This window comes from Uranotaenia lowii, chromosome 2, assembly GCF_029784155.1.
Source record: "Uranotaenia lowii strain MFRU-FL chromosome 2, ASM2978415v1, whole genome shotgun sequence".
Classification (NCBI taxonomy): domain Eukaryota; kingdom Metazoa; phylum Arthropoda; class Insecta; order Diptera; family Culicidae; genus Uranotaenia; species Uranotaenia lowii.
The window spans coordinates 259,925,427-259,945,883 of NC_073692.1; the positions used below are offsets into that span (position 1 = coordinate 259,925,427).

General features: G+C 35.5%; 1 protein-coding gene across 2 annotated transcripts in view; it reads left to right on the forward strand.

Moving 5' to 3' along the window:
* LOC129745165 (potassium channel subfamily K member 18) overlaps positions 1-20,457 on the forward strand; it is a 260,383-nt gene that overhangs the window by 114,639 nt on the left and 125,287 nt on the right. For both annotated transcript variants that reach the window (XM_055738081.1, XM_055738080.1), the window contains one exon: positions 8,346-8,494. In XM_055738081.1, coding sequence (XP_055594056.1) covers positions 8,346-8,494 — 149 coding nt within the window. The remainder of the gene's footprint in view (positions 1-8,345; positions 8,495-20,457) is intronic.

A 20,457-nucleotide genomic window follows, 5' to 3' on the forward strand; every position in this document is an offset into this window, starting at 1 on the left:
GCCCGCGGGCCACATGTGGCTCGCGACCAACTTTTTGTGGCCCGCGAAGCTCATTTTGAAAAAGCCATGTTCTAAGAATTGATCGGTTTTCTTGGTCTGCGTATATCATTTGGAAAAAATTTATTTGAATCTTCTCTTACTAAAATCAACACAAACATCTGAAAATCCCTTTTAAGTGATATAAGACAAAGGGGTAAATATTTATAAACACTAATTTCAAGAAAACACGTTTTCAAATTGTTGTGTTTGGCCATTTTCTATACTTTTTTTAAACATTTAAATTTTTCTTTCGAACGTAAAAGTATGCGAATATAATTTTAAAAATCTAAGAAATCAAACATGGAGAATCGTTTTACATTATTAACTCAAATTGGTCATTTTTGCACTTATATCCCTTTGGCTCTTCGGGTCTTATATAATTTTACAAAAAAGGTTACCGTCACTGAATAAAAACAATTAAAATTACAATTTTTAAATTACCAAAATTGTATGGAATTTGACACATTATCTGTAAATTCCATAACACATTTTGCAATGTTTCCCGATTGAGCTTAGGTGACTACATATCATTGGTATAAAGAGCATTCGAACGGACTCTAGTTTTAATATTGAGAAGTTTGGATAGTCTCAGAAAGATAGTAAGACCGTATCAAATTCGTTGAAAAATCGTAAAATATCACCAAAGCATATCAAAATCATAATTCTAATTATACTTTTACAACAACTTCAACCATTCGTAAAATAAATTCTATTTCATCATCTCCGTTTATCCATCCAAATTTAATAACTTTAGCAAACTATATAAAATATCGAAGGTTTGATCTGTAATTTTTTCAATTTGTTGTTGTTTGCTAAGCTTTAATAAAAAAGGGTGTATATTCATGAAAATTAAACCAAATCCAAATATAGTTTAATTGGCATCTTGCTCTGTGTTTATGAACATATGTAATAAAAAATTAGACCGAATTTACTGTTAGGTAGTTAAACTCAACTAGACCCGACATATCTCTCAGAAGTAGTCAGAAGAACGAATTTTTTCAGCAAAATTTTTACTTGAAAAAGGTGCAATGATTAAAAAAGACTCAAATTTGTATTTATCCTGTTCGTAGAAGGCCTTCCAAATTCACTTGACAAATCGAGATATTGAAAATTATGAAAGAGTTGGATTGAGTTGAGGTTGAGGTCCGTACTTTGAGAAATCAATATTATTTATGATATAACTAGAGTTCGTTGAAGAAATTATTCTTTTAAATGTCAAAAGCTTGTGAATGCTTTGTTTTTTCAACAATAGCATTCTGCGGCATTTTTTTTTAATTTGTCTATCAAATTGTTCTAAGGGAAAAGGTGAACTAGGAAATTTTGAAAAACGGTCGAACATTTTTTTATGTTTGGAGATAAAATTAACTTTATGTCCATTGTAAACCCATGAGATTTTTATTGCCTTGAAAAGATTGACGTACATAAGTTGGGAGTTATAAATCATTTCATTTCGGCATACTTTGTAAAAATATGCTAGTAACAAAAACGACTTATTCAGATGAATCTATAATAAGGTTGCCAGAATTTTTTTAGCACGTATCCGGGCCGGACAAATACCGGCCGGAATAATTTTCATTTAAAAACCTGGTAGAATCCTTGCATTTGATTTCAAAATTGTCGACCAACACTCCAGGTAATATCAATAGCAAATCAATAACAAGAAAAACTTGAAAAAAAAAAGTCCATGAAAAGTTAGCAGAAAATTCTCGTTTTGGATGCATAAATAAAAAACTTAAACAATAAAATTTGATAATTGAATTTGAAATCCGGGCAACCAAGCCGAATCGGAATTTTCCCAAGTTTTCTGTTAAATATCCGGGCAACCTGGAGAGCTTAATCTTTACTCGATGTGACCTAGGCAAATGTTTTTATAACGTTTTCAAAAATCTGCCATTATTATATTTTTTTTTCAAATACTCCAGAACAATTTTTCTTTGGCCCACCAGCCAATCTCATTTCTGAAATTTGGCCCGCCTGTTGAAAATGTTGGCCACCCATGCCTTAGAGCCTTCGATATCTGGTGCTGTCGTTCCTCCGTCCGACATCGATGGGGGAATGATGAAAATTATTCCAACAATGGTTCCAGGCTATTGTTGTTAGATGTTGCATGCAGGTTCTTGGCGAATTTGAGGGGAATTGGGATATCGGTCATCCAATAAATAATGGTCACACGCGGTTTAATCGTAAAACACACAACTCGTTGTACTTAGTTTATTATAAACTATTTGGACTTAAACTAAACTATTACTAGTACAATAACGGCACGCGTGACGATGACGAACGGAAACTAAGACTGGACGGGACTCAGACTAGGACTGACTGAACGATCATCGGCTAACAACCAGCCAGCCGGTGTGTGGTGAATATAGCTTTTGGAGAGGATCGTCTTCGCTTATCTTTTGTTTTCCGATCGTGGAAATCTTCTCCCAATGGCCCACCGCATCGACAATAGGAGGGCTGGATGGGCTGAGATCAGTAGCGTGCCTAGGGTCACCATCGTACACCCATATAGTGGTTGTTTAATGCGACTTTTTGTCATTTACAGCATTAAAAGTTCAGCGGATGCCGCCATATTGGATTTCAAGATGGCGTCTGATAGCAAAATTCGACTTCTACTCGTTTAGCCCTTTCACCCAATACCAATATTGATGGGGTTTAATGCGATTTTAAGTCATTTACAGACAACGAAATTTGACTTCAACTCATGATTTATTCCACGGGTGATTAACAACCAATCCGTTTTTATTTGAAATATCTGTCCTCATTTACTGTACTAAGGATTAACAACTCAGAAATGAGGAACTCATCCTAAGCGTGTCATTGGTTGGCTTGCGAGAGAAACGTCAAATCGAATTGACTAACGCCATGTTGGTTGCAAAATCGAAGGGCACAAAATGACGCCATGTTGATGGATTCACAATGCAAGCATTGGAAAATATTTTTTCAGGCTTATTTTCCATCAATTCTATCATGATTGACCATCAGATTTGACGAGGCGCATTTATTTTAAGATACTATTTCATACATATTTACCTAAAATCTTGACTTGGCTATTAATTTTTTCCAGATCATAAATATCTCAATAATGCAATCATCATTCATCAACCATTATGGTTGCTGGAAAAAATAAAAATAAAACTCGGAGAACTCACAGAATCGAAAAACACAAAAATCCTTAACATGTTTAATAATAGCTTTTTCAAATCTTTGGTGACCAACATTGATGACCAACAGTGATATGTCATGATGACGTTTCTAGGGTAGGGCCAAATAGCCTAATTTTGGTTTTATTGGAGTCCAGGTGATGTTATAGAATGCGCTTTAGCTTTTTATGAAGATTAATGCTATAGTCCAAACGAAATTTTGCTGACCATAATATAGCTAAAATTGTTACTTGGGAGTAAATCATCGTGTTCAATATTTGCGACCAACACAACTTTAAATGGAAAGGCTTTAGTGATGGTTTTCAAACATATATCTGCGGAAAAATCATATCGATGAGAACTTCAAGCATGTCACCAAATATATTAAAACAAATATACCCCACTGGCAGCCTTCCCCATACATCTCATCAAGGACACGTATGTCAGCTCCACCTACTGACGAAAGTTCCTACTAAAGTCACTGATAGTACCACCTTCACCGCCTCAAGCGACAACAGCACCACCTACAAGTCAGATATCCGCCAGAAGTAGTTCAGATCGTCGAAGTTTATACGAGATAGTTGGAACTTTCCCCACATGATGGCGTGCTTGATGTGTCGCCTTGTATTTCAAAGAGTGAGGTATATTGGTGTTATACTATATTTGATGTCACTCTCAACCAGAGTTGCAAGATTTCAGATAATCATTTGAAATTGATACTCACCGTGATGAGTATCAATTAAGCAGCACAATGAATTTCGTTGTGATGCTCAAAGCTTTCGATGTCAAACGAAATTCACTGAGCATCACATCTAAAAAAAAATCAGAAATCCAGAATCCCATTAGAGAAATCTTCAGCTATATTCCCCACTTTTTCCCCTACTATTTTTTGACGATAGTTAAATTTGTAACGAATCTATGGAATATTTGAATGTATCATATAATGTGATTAGCTTTTCACACTAGCGACACGCCAAGTTGAACGACTCCAAACGCTTTGATATAAAGAAAATAAGAGCGCTTTAATGATTGGAGTTTATTGAAACTTTTTTTAAACGAAAGTGTTAAAGCTCGTGGTACCTATGTTTTAAAAAGTGTATATGTACACAACACACTACCTTAAAAATGTTGAGAACAACACTTTAATTTTATAATATTATTTGCAAATACGGCGTTTTGGTACTAAAACATTTATAACATAATTTCATAGTCAAGACGACTTAAATAAAAAAATATAAAATTCAGTCGTTGACGTTTTGTTGGTTTTCAAAAATAAAAGCAATAACATAATCGAACATTTCTAATCGATTTTCTGGCTATTTGAAATCAGTAAAATATGCTTAGTTAGCTAAGCTTAGAATACATTAATAAAAAAAATGGATATTTGTTTTAACTCTCAAGGGCTGAATTTTTTACAAAAAAAAGGTCAAAACTCAGATTTTTTTAGATTTTTTTGTATTTTCTCGGCTGTTGCCATACAAAAAAAACATATGTTGAACTGTAATATGATCACAGTCATCAAATTTCATGCGGTCCTTTCTTCAGAGCATGTTGTGTACGAGTGAAGGATATCTAAATTTGGAAATATTAATAAAGATCATGTATTCTAACAAATTCATCAATATATTCAGAATTAAAACCTACTTTTTTATATCAATCAAATGAAAAAATAGAAGCCGTGATGTCAGTGATAAGCTGTCCTTTGTTTCAACTTTTATTTAAATCTCTTTTCAAACGATCTTTTTTTAAAAGTACTTGGTCCTTGACATCCCTTCTCTGTTCCAAACTACTCATTGGTAGTGCAATCTTCTGCCGAATTTTTGACAGTAATAGTCACTTAGAGACTGAAAAAGATCCGGAACAACCGTAGAGAAAACCAATTTTCGAAACCAATCTTAACATTCCCAATTTCACAAAAACCACTTCAAAATGATGTACTAGGCTGTGAATGATCAATTAACAGTCTAAACTAGCCATTTTTAATAAAATTGAACAGTGTTTTTCCAAGGGTTTCACGAATTTCACGAATCATTAAAATGTCTTTTTTAAATTGAAATAAAAAAGATAAACCATTAGGATAGAAGCTACAAACCGCCGCTTTCATTTGAAAGGGAAAATTTTGATATTTCTTTATTACTTTTTATTTGGTTGATAAATGCTTTTCACTTGTTGTCGATTCCAGCCGGTTGCATAAGCTGGGATGCCATGCGTTTTAATTGGAATGGTTATTCGTTGGTAACAATCTTTATTTAATTTTTATATTTTAAAATTTAATTTGTTTGGAAGATTAAGAAACAATTTTCTTCATTTATATTAAAACTCTACATAGCTACCTATAAATTTCAACTTCGTTTTTAAGGTTGTCGCTACAAGTAAAAGCAAAGCATATTCAAGCTATAAATAAAATCATAAAACTTTTTTCTGCAAAATTGACAAAAAATCTTTCGGTAATTCAAAGATACAAAATAAGTAAAATTAGGGCCCGGTGGATCCTTATAATTTTAGTTCTGAATTTTAGTGTTTCCCAGCTTAGTTGTCTTTGCGGTACTTTTTGTGTTAATATTTATAATAATCAAATATTTAGCAATTCAGATTTTGCTATATTTTTTTATAGTTTCTTGTAATGCCAGAAGATTTGAGATGTTTTTTTCTGGCAAGCACATTAAGCCATTGGGGGTTTTTTTGACGAATTATGAGCTTGGGCATTTCAATGTTTGCGGTTCTATTCCATGATTGCAAATCTTTGCATCAACGTTTTTAAGAGCTTTAAAAGTACATTACTGTAGGAAATACAATTTCATATCTTGCATGTCTTAAATGCTCTGAATACGAGCGATATTTGGTCATAAAAATTCTGTAAAACTTTCATTAAACTTAGACATAAATATAATAATCAGATTCTTACAAGTCATGATAATACATTCTTCAGAAAGATGTTTTAAAATCAAAACTATCATTCACAATCAACGTTAACGTTTCACACTGAGATTCAAAAAGGAAGAACCTCACTCGATAAAATTAAGACATTTGCTTAAGACATAAATAAAAAAAACAAATTCTTATCATCAACCTGATTGTACTGAGCTTTTAATAGTATGTTCTCTATAAAAATGTTTAAAAAAAGTATAACTGGCCTTTAACATTCATCAAGTATAACTGACAGTTTTTAAAAAGTCGTGGTATGTTCAGCTTTTTCTGAACTATAAAACTTGTTTCATTGTTCAAGAGCTTGCACAAATATTATTCCATGGCATCTCTGCCTTCCAAAAAGTAGTTTTTCTGCTCGTGATTCTCAGTCTGAGAAAGCGTTGACATTCAAGACAAGAACCGTTTGTGATACTCACGATGAGATTACCTAGCATCACACTGAAATTCAAAAAGGGAAAATCTCACCCAAAAAAATCTCAATCTCATGAGATTTCGCAACCTTGCTCTCAACATCAACCGACTTCTTGAACCAACACCATCCAATGAACTCATGTGTGTCATATTACCATTTTTTTATTTATTCTATACCAGTACAATTATGAATTAATAATTAGAGTATTTACAGCATATTTCATCTTTGTAGGTACACTAACACTAAGTCGAGTTATTAATAATGCACGTTGAACTTATAAAACATACGTTCAACAATACACGCTTAGAAACAAGAATTCAATTATTCTGGAGAAAAGGACAGTTCTTATTTAACCCGTATTTGATTAACTATTTTAACCAGCCCTACACTATATCACCACAGATTCGAAATTGTGGAACAAGCTTAAGCTACATTTCATCCAGAAAGCCTTTATTCTTCTCAAATTAACTGAATCCCTAAGATGATGTTCAAAATATAGCTTTCTTACCCCACCAAGTGTAGAAATTGGATGATGCCTTTCATATAAATAAACTCACACTTTTGATTATACCAAAATATAGGTATGAGTCAGTCTTAACATGCTAGATAATTTAGGAAAAAAAATGATTAAATTGTTAGTTATGTTCCTTAGCCCCTGTGGTTATGCAATTTAAAAAAATCGATTTTTTCATGATCATGGAAGTTTTGGTAGACCAAAAGTTGGTGTTATTACATATAACACTAATCATTTGTGAATTTGTCAGCGAAAAAGGGGTTTTGTAGGATTTATTTATTTATTCATTTAGAAGAATTAAGTTTTTAAGAGGCCTTTAGTCAGAATAGGGATATGAGTTAACAGATGTAAGAATTATTCTGCTTATTTAAATTTTATTTGCGATCTCTTTACATATTGCTGAGAACAGCATGAATAGAATTTTTTGTAGGAAACTCAATGAATTTTAGGAGATTGTGAAGATGTGAAGTTCTAAAGCTTAAGAATGGTTCAATAAAAGAATGATCAATATAATAATAATTAGAGATTTCAAAAGAAAACAATTCGTTGAATAATGCTTCAGTTTGGTTTACAATCTGATATCTTTAAACTTTCAAAGGCTCTTCGAAAAATTAGTAGCTATAGGAAACTTATGTGTTCCGGGAACTTAGTAGTATAGATTTGAAAAGGCCACAAATGATTCCCATGCCACCCCACCCTTAACCCTTAACACAAATTAATCAGCGCGAGATTTTTGTAGGGATAGCTTACAGCCGGTCTTCGCAAAACAAATTTTCACATATGATGCACTTCTTTTCCCCCTATTTATTACATGGACTTGGCCGGCGTTCTTATCGGTTCACAGTAAAATTTGAAATTCTAATTTTCCATTTGATTCATTGTACTATGTTGATTATTTCGAACCAAGCTCAAGCCCAAGCAGTTATAACTGACAAAGCAACTGATTCAATTTGCCATATCAGCAGACCATTTCTTACTCTGTCCAATATCAATAAAGATAAAGCTCAATCACTCAAACCAACAATGCAATTCCAGCTCGAGAAAGATACACATAGCTTCTAATTGTCACGACCCACCCTGTCACATCTTGTAGACCTCCAGCAGACTGCGATAATTCCATGTCCATGCCACCCTACAATTTCTAATTCAATTATTGGAAGATGGTTTCGTTCTTAAGCAATTTATTTCCGTAATAATTTCTTTCTTTTTCGTCCTCTTTTTTCTTTGCGCCGCGTCATCATCAACAAAAACAACAACAAAAACCACAACGACGACGACATGACAACGAAATCCACGATCCGGGCTCTAGAGTAGCAGAGGAAATACGCGCCTATCAGGAGAGGGTTGTGCTGTGGGCCAGACGAGGATGGCAGGGCAGCGACGTGATGCAGGAGGGCGAAACCCAGTGGTCATTTTCCGGTGGTTTCCTGTACTCGCTCACAGTCATCACCACGATTGGTAAGTGGGCGGAATATTTTCTTCTCCATAGGGTTTGAGTTCTGATGACGGTCTTCGTCTTCTGTTAGGGTCGTTCGTCGTTTGATGTTTGGTTTGTGTCCTAGAGCAATGCGAGGGCTTTAATGCTGAGTAATCTACTCTTGATGCAAGAACTTGCTCGCTGTATAGCTCACAGGATTAGAGCAGATTGGCATGACAAATGCTATCGATTTTGTTCTTATTGTAAAACAATACAGCTGCTGATGTTTCTATCTTCTCAAACGACAAGGCGGGACGATACAAAATTATGAATCTGGGACTTACGATGACTCAGCATGATCTTAGGCATAAGACAAAACTTCTTTTCAAATATTAAATTTTTAATTAAGAAGGCTTGTCACAAAACAAAGCTGACAGTAGCTCGCATGTCTAAATATGAAAAGATTAGGCCAAGTTTCTTTTAATTTTGATTATAGTCGTTTTAACATCTTTGTGTCATTCGCGACTTATATCAACGATGCAGTTGGCGGACAGTCATTGAAAAACTTATCCGGCACAACTGTGATCGATGTTTACTCTTGGGCTCGAACTCACGGACATCGGCTCAGGAAGCAACTGACTTGCCAACTAAGCTCTATCACAAGCCTCTTGGGGAAGTAATGTCACTTGTTCCTCAGGGTGATTTGATTCCTATGAAGCCTTGTTCACGCTGGGTCTCCTTTTTGTCCGAAATGATTTCGTTGTACGTTGGCCAAATACCACTGTTCGGTACATTTCTGGGTCATATGGTTTTTCGATTTTTTTTAAAAATTTTATTGAAAAAAAATCAATGTTGCTGGCAGTGGAAATGATGAAAATGCGCCGCGCCAATGTGAACTGCAAGCCACCTTAAGAGGAAAAATAAAAAGTACGTTTTGCTCAAAAAAATTTGTTTTGTACGGAATAATATGCAGTTTGTTCGGTTTTTCGATTCGAAACTGTTCTTCGGCTCAGTAAGAACTGAAACATTAGACTGAGTCGATTTGGAGTCATTTTGGAATTTCTCAAACCCTGGGGTCTAAAAAGCTTCGTCTTGGTCCAAAAGTCATCCATGATTTTTTGCAAAATTTTTAAGTAACGTTTACATGAGTAAATTTGAACTTTTAGGTTTGTATGGGAAAATTGAATATGTTGTACTGAAAAATCAACATCATTTTTGTTTCGTCTGTGGAGCCGAGCCAGATTATGGTTTTTGTGCCAATTTATAAAATTCTCAAAGGAAATTTTCCGCTGAACAACTTTGTCGAAGACCGTAACTTCGTATTCTATTAGGAAAAAAAGTTATTAGCTGTTTGATTTACAGTAAATGCAATTAATATCAGTGCTTGAGCCTTGCGAAGTGTTGCATGGAAAATAGTCACGCAATACCTCGCTAGGCACCCTGCAGTGATGTCAATTGAATTTATTGTTTATCAATGCGAAAAGGTATACCCCTGTTAAACAGCTAATAACTTTTTTTCCTAATAAGATACGAAGTTACGGTCTTCGACAAAGTTGTTCAGCGGAAAATTTCCTTTGAGAATTTTATAAATTGGCACAAAAACCATAATCTGGCTCGGCTCCACAGACGAAACAAAAATGATGTTGATTTTTCAGTACAAAATATTCAATTTTCCCATACAAACCTAAAAGTTCAAATTTACTCATGTAAACGTTACTTAAAAATTTTGCAAAAAATCATGGATGAGTTTTGGACCAAAACGAAGCTTTTTAGACCCCAGGGTTTGAGAAATTCCAAAATGACCCCAAATCGACTCAGTCTACTGAAACATAATTGTTTTGATGATGAATTACGCTCTCGTGACCAATAATTGATGTTTCTGCTCGTCAGCATTTCTATAAATTTTCGTTCAGCCAGACCGAACTGAATCCTTTGAATTTTGATTTCTATTCCTTCTAAAGAATTGGTTGGATTTTTAACTTTTAATGATAATAGAAGCTTATTTTTATTGCTAACCATCGTTTAGAACACAACCGGTAAGTTAAAATCCAGAATATTTCGCATTTAGAAAGTGGTAAATTTGTATGGCTTGGTTCACTCTGGCTCAACGAAAAATGCAATTTTCAAAGCATCAGTCATACTCCTTGGGTGCTGCCTATAAAGCGCCTATTAGTAGGCACCTAAGTTTAGAACAAAATGCCCAGTCAAATGATAGACATTGGAAGATTATAGTTTTAATATGGGGGAGTTTGGATAGCCTCAGATAGATAGTTAGATGGTATCAAAATAATTTTCAAAGCGTAAAAACAACCACTGAATTTTATCTACATCACAATTCAAATAATACATTTACAACTTGGTTTATCCATCAAAATTTAATAAATTTAGTAAATCATGAAAAATATCAAAAGTTTACTCTGTGGATTATTCCAATATGTTTTATTTTTGCTAAGCTGTAACAGAAAAGGGTATATTTATGAAAATTAAGCCAAGTCCAAATATATTTTTATCGGCAACGTTCTCTGTATTTATTTATGTTCACCAATAATCAAAAATTAGACAAAATTTTTCAGTTGGATAATAGAATTCAATTAGAACCGATTTGGTACTGATAAATCTCTCTGAAGAACGATATTTTTGCAAAATTTTTACTAAAAGGTGCATATTTATAAAACAATCAAATTCGTATTCATCCTGTTTATTAAAGTCTTTCCTAATACACTGGTCAAACCGAAATACTGGAAAATTTGAAAAGAGTTTGATGGAGTTGAGGTTGAGGTCCGCACTTAAATTTTACTAGGGAGAACGGTGAACTTGAAAACTTTAGAAAATAAGCGGTAATTTTTTTTTATATTTGGAGACCATAAAATTAACTAAACGTCCATTGTAGTCACGTGATTTGACATTTCCAGCATGTATAAACCGAGGAGGTCCTTTAAAAAGATTTGTACATACATCAGTTTGGAGGGATAATGCATTTCGTATTGCGTAATATTTCTACTAGCAAAATTTGTAGAAATATGCAAGTAATGAAAATGATTTATTAAGATGAATTTAAACATGTGACTTAAGAAAATGTTTTCTATAGCGTTTTCAAAAATCTGTTATTATTTGTTTTCTTTCATTACTCCAGAACCATTTGGTTTTAGGCCTGCCAAACAATCTCGTTTCTGAAATTTAGCTCGCCTGTTGGAAATGTTGGCCACCCATGTGACTATAGCTAGCTTAAAGCATGGATCACCATGAATCTGGACGCATTATACCATTGCACTCCTAGTTGTTGGATCTGGAATGTTTTGACAGTACTTTGTTCGGAAATGTTTCCTCTATCAGTGCTGAAAATTTCATTACGATTCGTTTTGTTCCAAAAAAGTTACACGTGATGGAAGCCGCGAGACGAAAATAAATTTTGGACACTCACGTTAAAAACCGACGTGGTCGGATTAAAAAAATCGCTACCTTTTCGATGAAATTCCCAATATCATGTCGAAGAGCGGCTTTCGAAGGAAAGTTTCGGAACTGTATTGAACTTTCGATGTTGTTCACAATCTCCGACACTGGGGCGGTCTCGGGAACGACAGCATATTTTAACCCCTTATTTAGCAATGCGCTTTCATTGGTCGTCAATTGGACAGACGATAAATTAACGACAAAATTATCGATCATTCAAGTTGCCAAACTTGAAAGAAAATTTCTTGTTCCGAACCCGTAAGTCGCTTCCCTCTATTGCTTGCCGAAAATCCACAAAAACCCGATAGCTATGCGACCCATCTCTTCAAATATTAATACACCAACGGAAAAAATGGCAGCATGGCTGGTCGAAGAAATGAAAAAGTACCCTGTAAAGCATGGCAAGAGTGTAAAAAATTCTGTGGAACTGGTTGAGCGCCTAAAAGGGTTCAAAGTGCGTCGAGGCGAAATATTAGTTTCATTCGACGTCTCCGCACTTTTCCCTAGTGTACCAACCTCAGACGCCCTCAACAGCTTACGGGGGCACTTGGAACGTCGCCGGGTGTCTCCCAACGAAATAGAAGCGTACCTTGCAGTTGCAGAAGTATGCATGAAGCAGAATTTCTTCATTTTCCGGGGTAAGTTTTTTAAACAAACCTTTGGCCTTAGCATGGGCAGCAAATTATCCCCACTTTTGGCTGAAGTTTTCATGAGCGACTTGGAAGCAGATTTGGAGAAAAGAGAAAGACTTTTCCCACGTGTCTGGTGGCGCTACGTCGATGACATCCTTGCCTCGGTAAAGGAGCGTTATCTCACGCAGACTTTAGAGCTTCTAAACTCCAAACACAGCTCGATAAAATTTACTGTAGAGAAAGAAATTGATGGAAAACTCCCTTTCCTTGACCTCTTAATCTCAAGGAAAGAGGACAACACCATAAAATTCGGAATATATCGGAAACCAACCTCAACCGACCGATACATAACAGCCGATTCCAACCACTTTGGTGCGCAAAAACAAGTCGCTTTCCATTCCATGGCGCACCGCCTGTACAATATCCCAATGGAAAAGGCAGAATTTGAAGAGGAAAAGCATAAAATCCTTGAGGCAGGTTTTTTTAACGGTTTTGACAACGAATTTGTCCTCAAAATTCTCCGGAAACATGCCAGAAAAAAGTACCGAAGTGATGCCACCATTTTTAGGCCAGAGAAAGAAGAGCCCTATAGAGTTAGCCTGCCGTTCCACCCTAAACTAACTAATTGGATAACAAAAATTCTTTCTCAACATGGTCTGAAAACGGCATACAAGAGCGGCAACACGCTTAAGGATCGGTTGGTCTCCTTGAAGGATAAGATCCCGCAAGATGAGAGATCCGGAATTTATGAAATTCCCTGTGAGAGTTGCTCAGCTGTTTACATTGGCCAAACTCGTCGTAAATTTAAAGTTCGACTTAAAGAACACAGAAACGCTGTAGACAACAACAGGGCCAATGAATCTAGCGTAGCCACCCACGCAACGGAAATGGGTGACTCCATTAACTGGGAAAAAGTGACCTATAAGAAATGTGTAAGAAAGCCTCACATTTGAACGCATGGGAGTCGATGTTCATTAGCACTTCAGAGAAACCGCTAATGAATGAAGATGACCCACCAATTATGTCGCCGCTTTTCACCTTCACCAAAAGAAAAATTTAAAAAAGGAACCATCTTTCGACGAATACTATGACACTCGTAGTACGATCCTGCCAGTAATTTCTTCGTGTGATCAGTCGGACATCGTCCTGTAGATGGGCAACATCGAGCCCGAAACCGGTCGACAAAAAAGGTAATTTTGAATCCTTTTTTCCGTTTGTAAGAACGTTAAGTGTCGTGTCCTGTAATACGTCGTGTGTTAATTGTGAAAGGAAAGTTTGTTGGAGATGATTGCAGAAGATAGACGCGCTTAAGTAAGCGATGTTTATCTGGTCGAGGTATTTGAAGTCGGCCATGATGAAGCCGAATTAAACGGCCGGTTACGACAACTATGACTATGTATAAAAGAAAATTACCATATCTCATCTCAACTTTGATGAAACAGGTCTGTTTAAAGAAGCTATATTCAAATAGTTTCGGCAACATAGTTTGTTTCTGTTAACTGTTGAAAAAACAACTTTGTTTTTTTTGTATAAATTGCTTAGTTAGAGGCTAGAAGTCAATCAAGTTATTTCTGTGCAAAAAAAAAATCCCAACGGATTCAATACAGGGTTAAGAGCATCATGAATGCTAAAGTTTCTAGATATTTATTTTTTACGATGCTCAATTTGAATATTTAGTTAGAATTTTCCTGAACAAAATTGCTTTAATATTTAAAAGAAATGTCTACAACGCATTTCTACAACTAAACACCAGCATCATTCTACATTTGGATATGTATATTTATCCATCAGATATTGCTCATACAAAAAAAAAATCACTGAAAATCATGATTTGAATCACGACACCCGATGAAAAATGAAGCCCAACCATTTCTGAAATTGCTATCGCAAAGGTTAAGGGCCAGGATTATCCAGGGAAAAAATGTCCAAAACCAGTCTGTACCAGTACGGCCAAATTCCAGCGAAATGAACCACTCTTGTGTTTTCAACTCCCTCGTGTTGCGTTGCGATTGTCCTTTTTTGTCGAGCGATTTGTGAGCGGAATCGTTATCGGCGATATCTTTCTTTTTTTTCCATCTCGTGCCCAGCTTTGCTGGTTTCATTCTTGCTCAGCCTTACTCAGTCGAGGAGAGGTAATTGAAATTCTATCAGCATAGCTCATAAGATGTTACAAAGGGTCAAAAAACGTATAAAAATGAAGCTTTGTACTTTGTCATGGTACGTTTCCTGTACCTTTTGGAGGACAAAAAAAACTCGGAAAAAGTGGGAGAAGCAAAGACTCCAAAAGAAAAACTAGTCGATTTGAAAGCAACAATTTGCGAGTGTTAGTCAGATTTGCAAGAAAATTGTGACGCTGAGATCTTCACAAGAAGTAGCTTTTGGCTCACCAAATTGTTCATGGTTCATAAAGCAGTACTCACTTTGTCCACCATAGTGACTAGATGTCAATTGAATAAACTTGAAATTATGTCGGACAGACTCGAATGTGTATGAAGTTTGAAGTTGAAAAAGTCAAATTGTTTACTTTTCAAAACCAACTTAACAATATCATCAAATCTTCAATACTGTGAAACTGGTGGAATAATTAACTCAATTGTGATTCTGAATCAATGTGAAACATCGGATGTAACGTAGGGCCAAAGCAATCGAAAATTGAATTAAAAACAAAAGCTTTCTGTTTATTTGTTCAATGAGTTTTCGAAGGAGAATTGACCGACCCAAACGGATTGTAATTACTTTGCGAAAATTTCATTTGGTCTTATGAATGAAATAGAAATTTTAAAATTAAACAATCTTATGAAACATCATAAGTCCCCAACAACAGCTGAATCGGAAACTTTCAAATGAATTCTTTATTGATATTTAAACTGCTTCCGGTTCGATGATTGTATATTGATTTTAACTGTTTTGTCCCGATGCACAAAACCAGACCGAGCGGATATTTCGTTCTACCCGAAAGAATTGTCATTTTTCCCGGTTGAAAACAAAGCCCCCGAATATGGGACGCGGTCGGATTGGAAGGAAGGTTATGATCGCAAACAAAAAGAAAACAGAAATTACCAACCAAAAGGCATCAAAGTGAATCCAAGTGGTGCTTGTGTAGGTCAAAAAAGTTCGGAGGAGTGGAGCTGCAGTGATAAAAAAAAACGTGGACGAAATCGGCGAATGGCGGATATCGAAAATCCCGGATCGGAATTCCATCCCGGTCTGCATCCTTGGGAGTTAACTTTTAGAAAACGAGCACTTTTTATGCCATTTTTCGAAGTGGGTTCGCGGCCAAGAATTGACGAACAAAGAAATGCTATTAACATCGAACAATGAGAAATTTGGCGTGAGCTCTGGGACCGAATCTCTTGCAAAATCCTTAGCGAGTTTTTTAAAGTTGCTGGTAGTCGGATCTCTCTTCTATCTGGATTCGTGTTTGTAACTGCGACAAAAAAGGAAGAATTAGTTCCCCTGTTGATTAAAAACCGTAGTGTGTGGCAGGAAATAAAATTTGGTAAAAATGCTTTAAAATAAGTTTTCCATTTTCAATAAATTGAAATATAATTCACGTAGAAATTAAATTTTATTTTACTCACGTTTCTCCGAAGCATAATGAAGATATGGTTAGTTTAGCAAACACAGTTTCTATGTACCGTAATCAGGGGTAAGGTTGATTCCTTTTTCACCATTTTTCGATTATTCGATGTTAAGGGGAATGATGTACCGTCAACTGGGGCAACATGCAACAATTTTCAACTTCAATGGCTTCTAAAAAACTTATGTTCACAGTCAATCGTATACTTTATGCATCAAAAGTTTTAAGGATGCTGGGGTATCAAATTGGCGTAGTTAAAAAAATTATTGGTTTCTTCAGTTATTTTTAATTTTCTAAAAACATGCGATTTTCACACTCCTTAGAAAATGGGGTAACTTGCAACAAACTTTGTTTTTAATGAAAAATCTTATGAACACGTACGAAAATTCATAGTTTATAATATATTTGCGATGCCTCAAAGACTTTTACGCATGACAACACCAATTGCAGTAGGTTTTGGGTCTGTAAAAACAAATTTTCACATTTTTTCTGAAAATAATGATGCTGCATACATTTAGGGGTTAAATAATACTACGAAAAAATCTACAAGCTGAAATCATATAAAAAAATGTTTGGATGAATGAAATTTAAATGTTTACAAACGCGTGATGCAAAACATTCATATTACAGCACATGGAAACGAGATTTACAAGGTATTTCTTTGATTTGCATTTTGTTGCATTTAACCCCAGACACCTAACTGAATTTTAAAAATATTCATTTAAAAAAATTGGGTGATTGTTCGAAAAATATTTTTACACCAACAATGTTGGTATTACATGAGGAAACCTGTAAAAAGTTTGTAGGTTATTTTATCAAGCCGATCCGTCATACTGGGTAAAGTTTTGTTCGGCATCAAAAAATGTTAAAATTTGTACATTTATTGCTCGATTTTTCAAATTTTACATAAAAATAAAAAACTTAAGACAACTAGCTTAAGATGCGAGAAATTATGTCATCATCATTTTGTCATCATTAAAAGATAACTTTATTACAATACATTAAATTAAAAATTGATTCAATGTAGTGTTATATAAATGTTGCATCGAACCCCGCTGTTGCATGATGCCCCGTTTGACGGTATGTTTCAAATTTCAAAACCAGTACTGGCTCCTATGAACGTAAAACATGGTTGCAGAAATTTTTTTAGAATTGTTTAGATTTTAATGCTTTGGGGTAACATTGATCAGTCTCTATTTTGACGGTTTTAACAAGCTTTCTTGATCATAAAGGAAACAAAACACCTTCATAATATTTACAAATGCTAGTTTATCAATTCCTAAGGCAGTTCGGAACAAACTCAAATGATATAAAATTATTCATGAAGTTTTTCAAAATTAATCACAACACTTTCGTGGGCTCAAAAATACTAAATCTCTAACTTTTGTTCCAGTGAATTCGGAGATTTACAATGCTGAATTTCAGTGATTCTTGGTTTAGAATTAAATTTAATTTTTCGATTAAACTTTACCATTTGATAGGGTTTCTAGCTTTTTGTCCTAGACTGGCATGCTCAAGGAAAATGTCCCTATTTTTTAAATACTAAAAATTTACCTCAAAATAAACAAAAACTACACCAAAACTATACATTTACTTAGGAAAAAAGTTGACCTCTCCCACAAATCAACCTGCTGCTTTTTAACGATTTGATTTCATTAGGAAAGGCGTTTGTTTGTGAGCCTTCGAAAAAATATATTTTTTTGAAATTACAATTTTTACTTACATTTGAAATTTTAAAAATCAAACCAAGTTTTTCTCAATTTATTCTTTAATTTTTGGCTATTTTTCGGTCTTGGATTTCAATCAAACAACTTTCTTTGTGAAATGCCCGACGTTTCGATAATTTTTGGTGGTTTTCCTCAAGGGTATTGTCTAATGGTTGTTATTGTCGTATCGACAACGGGTGTTTGGCAGAAAATTTCTCAGCTCGATGAATCCAAAGGAAGTGGACCTGATGGTATTCCAAATTCATTTCTTAAAAAGTGCGTGGGAGCTATTGAAAAGCCTCTACAATTGCTCTTCTTAGCTTCCATTCGTGATGGTTTGTTTAGCAAACTATAGAAGATCTCACACATTTTGCCGATTCACAAGAATGGTTCAAAATTGCCAGCTGAAAACTATCGAGGGGTAGCAATTCTTTCTGCTATACCAAAAATGCTCGAGAGCATAATTTACGACCAGATGTAACCATGGCTAAAAAGAAAGATGGCAGATGTTCAGCATGGATTTTTAAAAAAGCGATCTACTGTGACGAATTTAACAGAATTTGTTTCCCGAACTTCTCAATGGATAACGCAGGGTTCGCAAGTTGATGTCATATATACAGACATGTCTAAAGCTTTTGACGTTATCAATATTAAAGCTCTTCTGTCAGTGCTGCGCAAAAATGGAATCATCAGTGTTAGTCTACAATGGATACGTTCGTACCTGATGGAAAGAGTTCAGTTAGTAAAACTTGGCAACGCGAGATCCAGCGTATTCCTGGTCAACAGCGGCGTACCTCAAGGAAGTCACTTGGGACCCCTACTTTTTATAACTGTAATGAACGAGTTCCCTGAAGTGCTGCGTGACGTGTTTGTGCTGATCTACGCCGATGATTTGAAAATGTTTCTTCCTGTTCGGTATCCCAAGGATTGTTTGGTTCTACAGAATGCACTTAACAAATTTTCCGAGTGTTGCAGCCATTTTGGTTTCAAAATCAATGCCTCAAAATGCAGCGTGATCACTTTTTCAAGGAAAATGAGCAACATAGTGCACGATTATTGTCTTGAAAACAACTGTTCTAAAACAAGAAAATTCTAAGTGAAAGATCTAGGCGTAGAGTTGGATGCAAAACTTAGTTTTTCGACATATCGAACAAGCCGTTTGCCAAAGCCAATTCCATGTATGGTATGGTTAGCAGGATTTGTCACGAGTTGGACAATCCTTATACTATCGTCTCGATTTATGTTGGACTTATCCGAACCACAGTTCACGATTACCAGCCGACGGGCACAGACGTACTTTTCTAGTGGAGTTAGATCTCGTGTGTTTGCAGAGAGTTTTGCTTGGTGAAGCTGCTTGGTGAAGCAGCAGATCGTAACTTCCGTACGAGTTCGTTGCGGTTCTTTTTTTGGGCGGGACAAGCCCATGCCAACGGAATGGAAATATTTACGTTTTTGAGGAGTTTTGAATTAATGGCCGAGAATCTCAAGGCCATGTACAAAGAAGTTAAGGAGTATAGTGTATACGTTATGTTTCAATCGGATGCCGAAATGGGTGCAGCTTATTCAAAGCTAACGGAAAGTCCGGTATTTAAATATGCCAGTGGTTTGGCTGTTACTTTAACCGTGTCAGTGGCTACTGGCTAGTGACAAAGTTAAATATGTGTGAGTTTTTGGACTACCTCCTGATATACTTGACTCTGAAATCGAGCAGGTTTTGTCCAAGTATGGAAAAATCTACCGAATGATAAGAGAGCGATACAGTTTGGAGACTGGGTTTCCAATTTGGAACGGAGTAAGGAGCCTCCACATGATAGTGACTGGGAATTTGCCAGCAGCGGTACAAGTGCTTCATTTTCAAGCACGTTTGTACTACGACGGTCACCAGAAAAAGGGGTTTTCGTGTGAGGCCACAGATCACTTAAAAGCTAAATGTCCCAAAGGTCGGACAGTGAATGACAGGATGAGGCAGAGCAGTAAAGAAACCCGAGGAGGTGATCAAGAACGATGTGCAGTACCAGTGACCTTGGAACCGATAATGTGTTTGACGAAAACGAACAGCAACGAAATAGAGAAGAAAAATACAAATGCTCCTTCACCTACTCCTCGAAAGCAGGTTGAGTCAAGCACGAGGCAGCGTAGCTTTTCAAAGAATCGTGTGAATCACAAATGGACCAAGCCTTGGAAACAGAACCACGACACCAGGCACGACATGGATGATGGTTCGAGGAAAGACAGTTAAGCGAGTGGCACTGACAAAAGCTATTTTGTCTGACACTTCGAAAGGTGGCGAACAAACGTTTATAGTTCCCGAGGCACCTGATTTTCTGAAAGCTCAAGCTCAAAGAACGAGATCACGATCGAAGCAGCGAAAGTTTAGTGAGAAATGAGAAGTATGAGATGAGTTTATACAGTGTTTATGATAATTTATAGTGCCGTTTCGAAATGACGATACAAAGATACAAAATTAGCATCGCTAGATAAATAAAATGAGATAGTAAAAATTGTTAGATACGAAAAAAATGACATAAAATAAATTATTTAGAATAGTTTAGAATAATTTGAAATTGATGTGAACATGTATTTCTTTCGGTTTATTATCAAAACATATGAATATAAAAAAAATAAAAAAAAGGTGA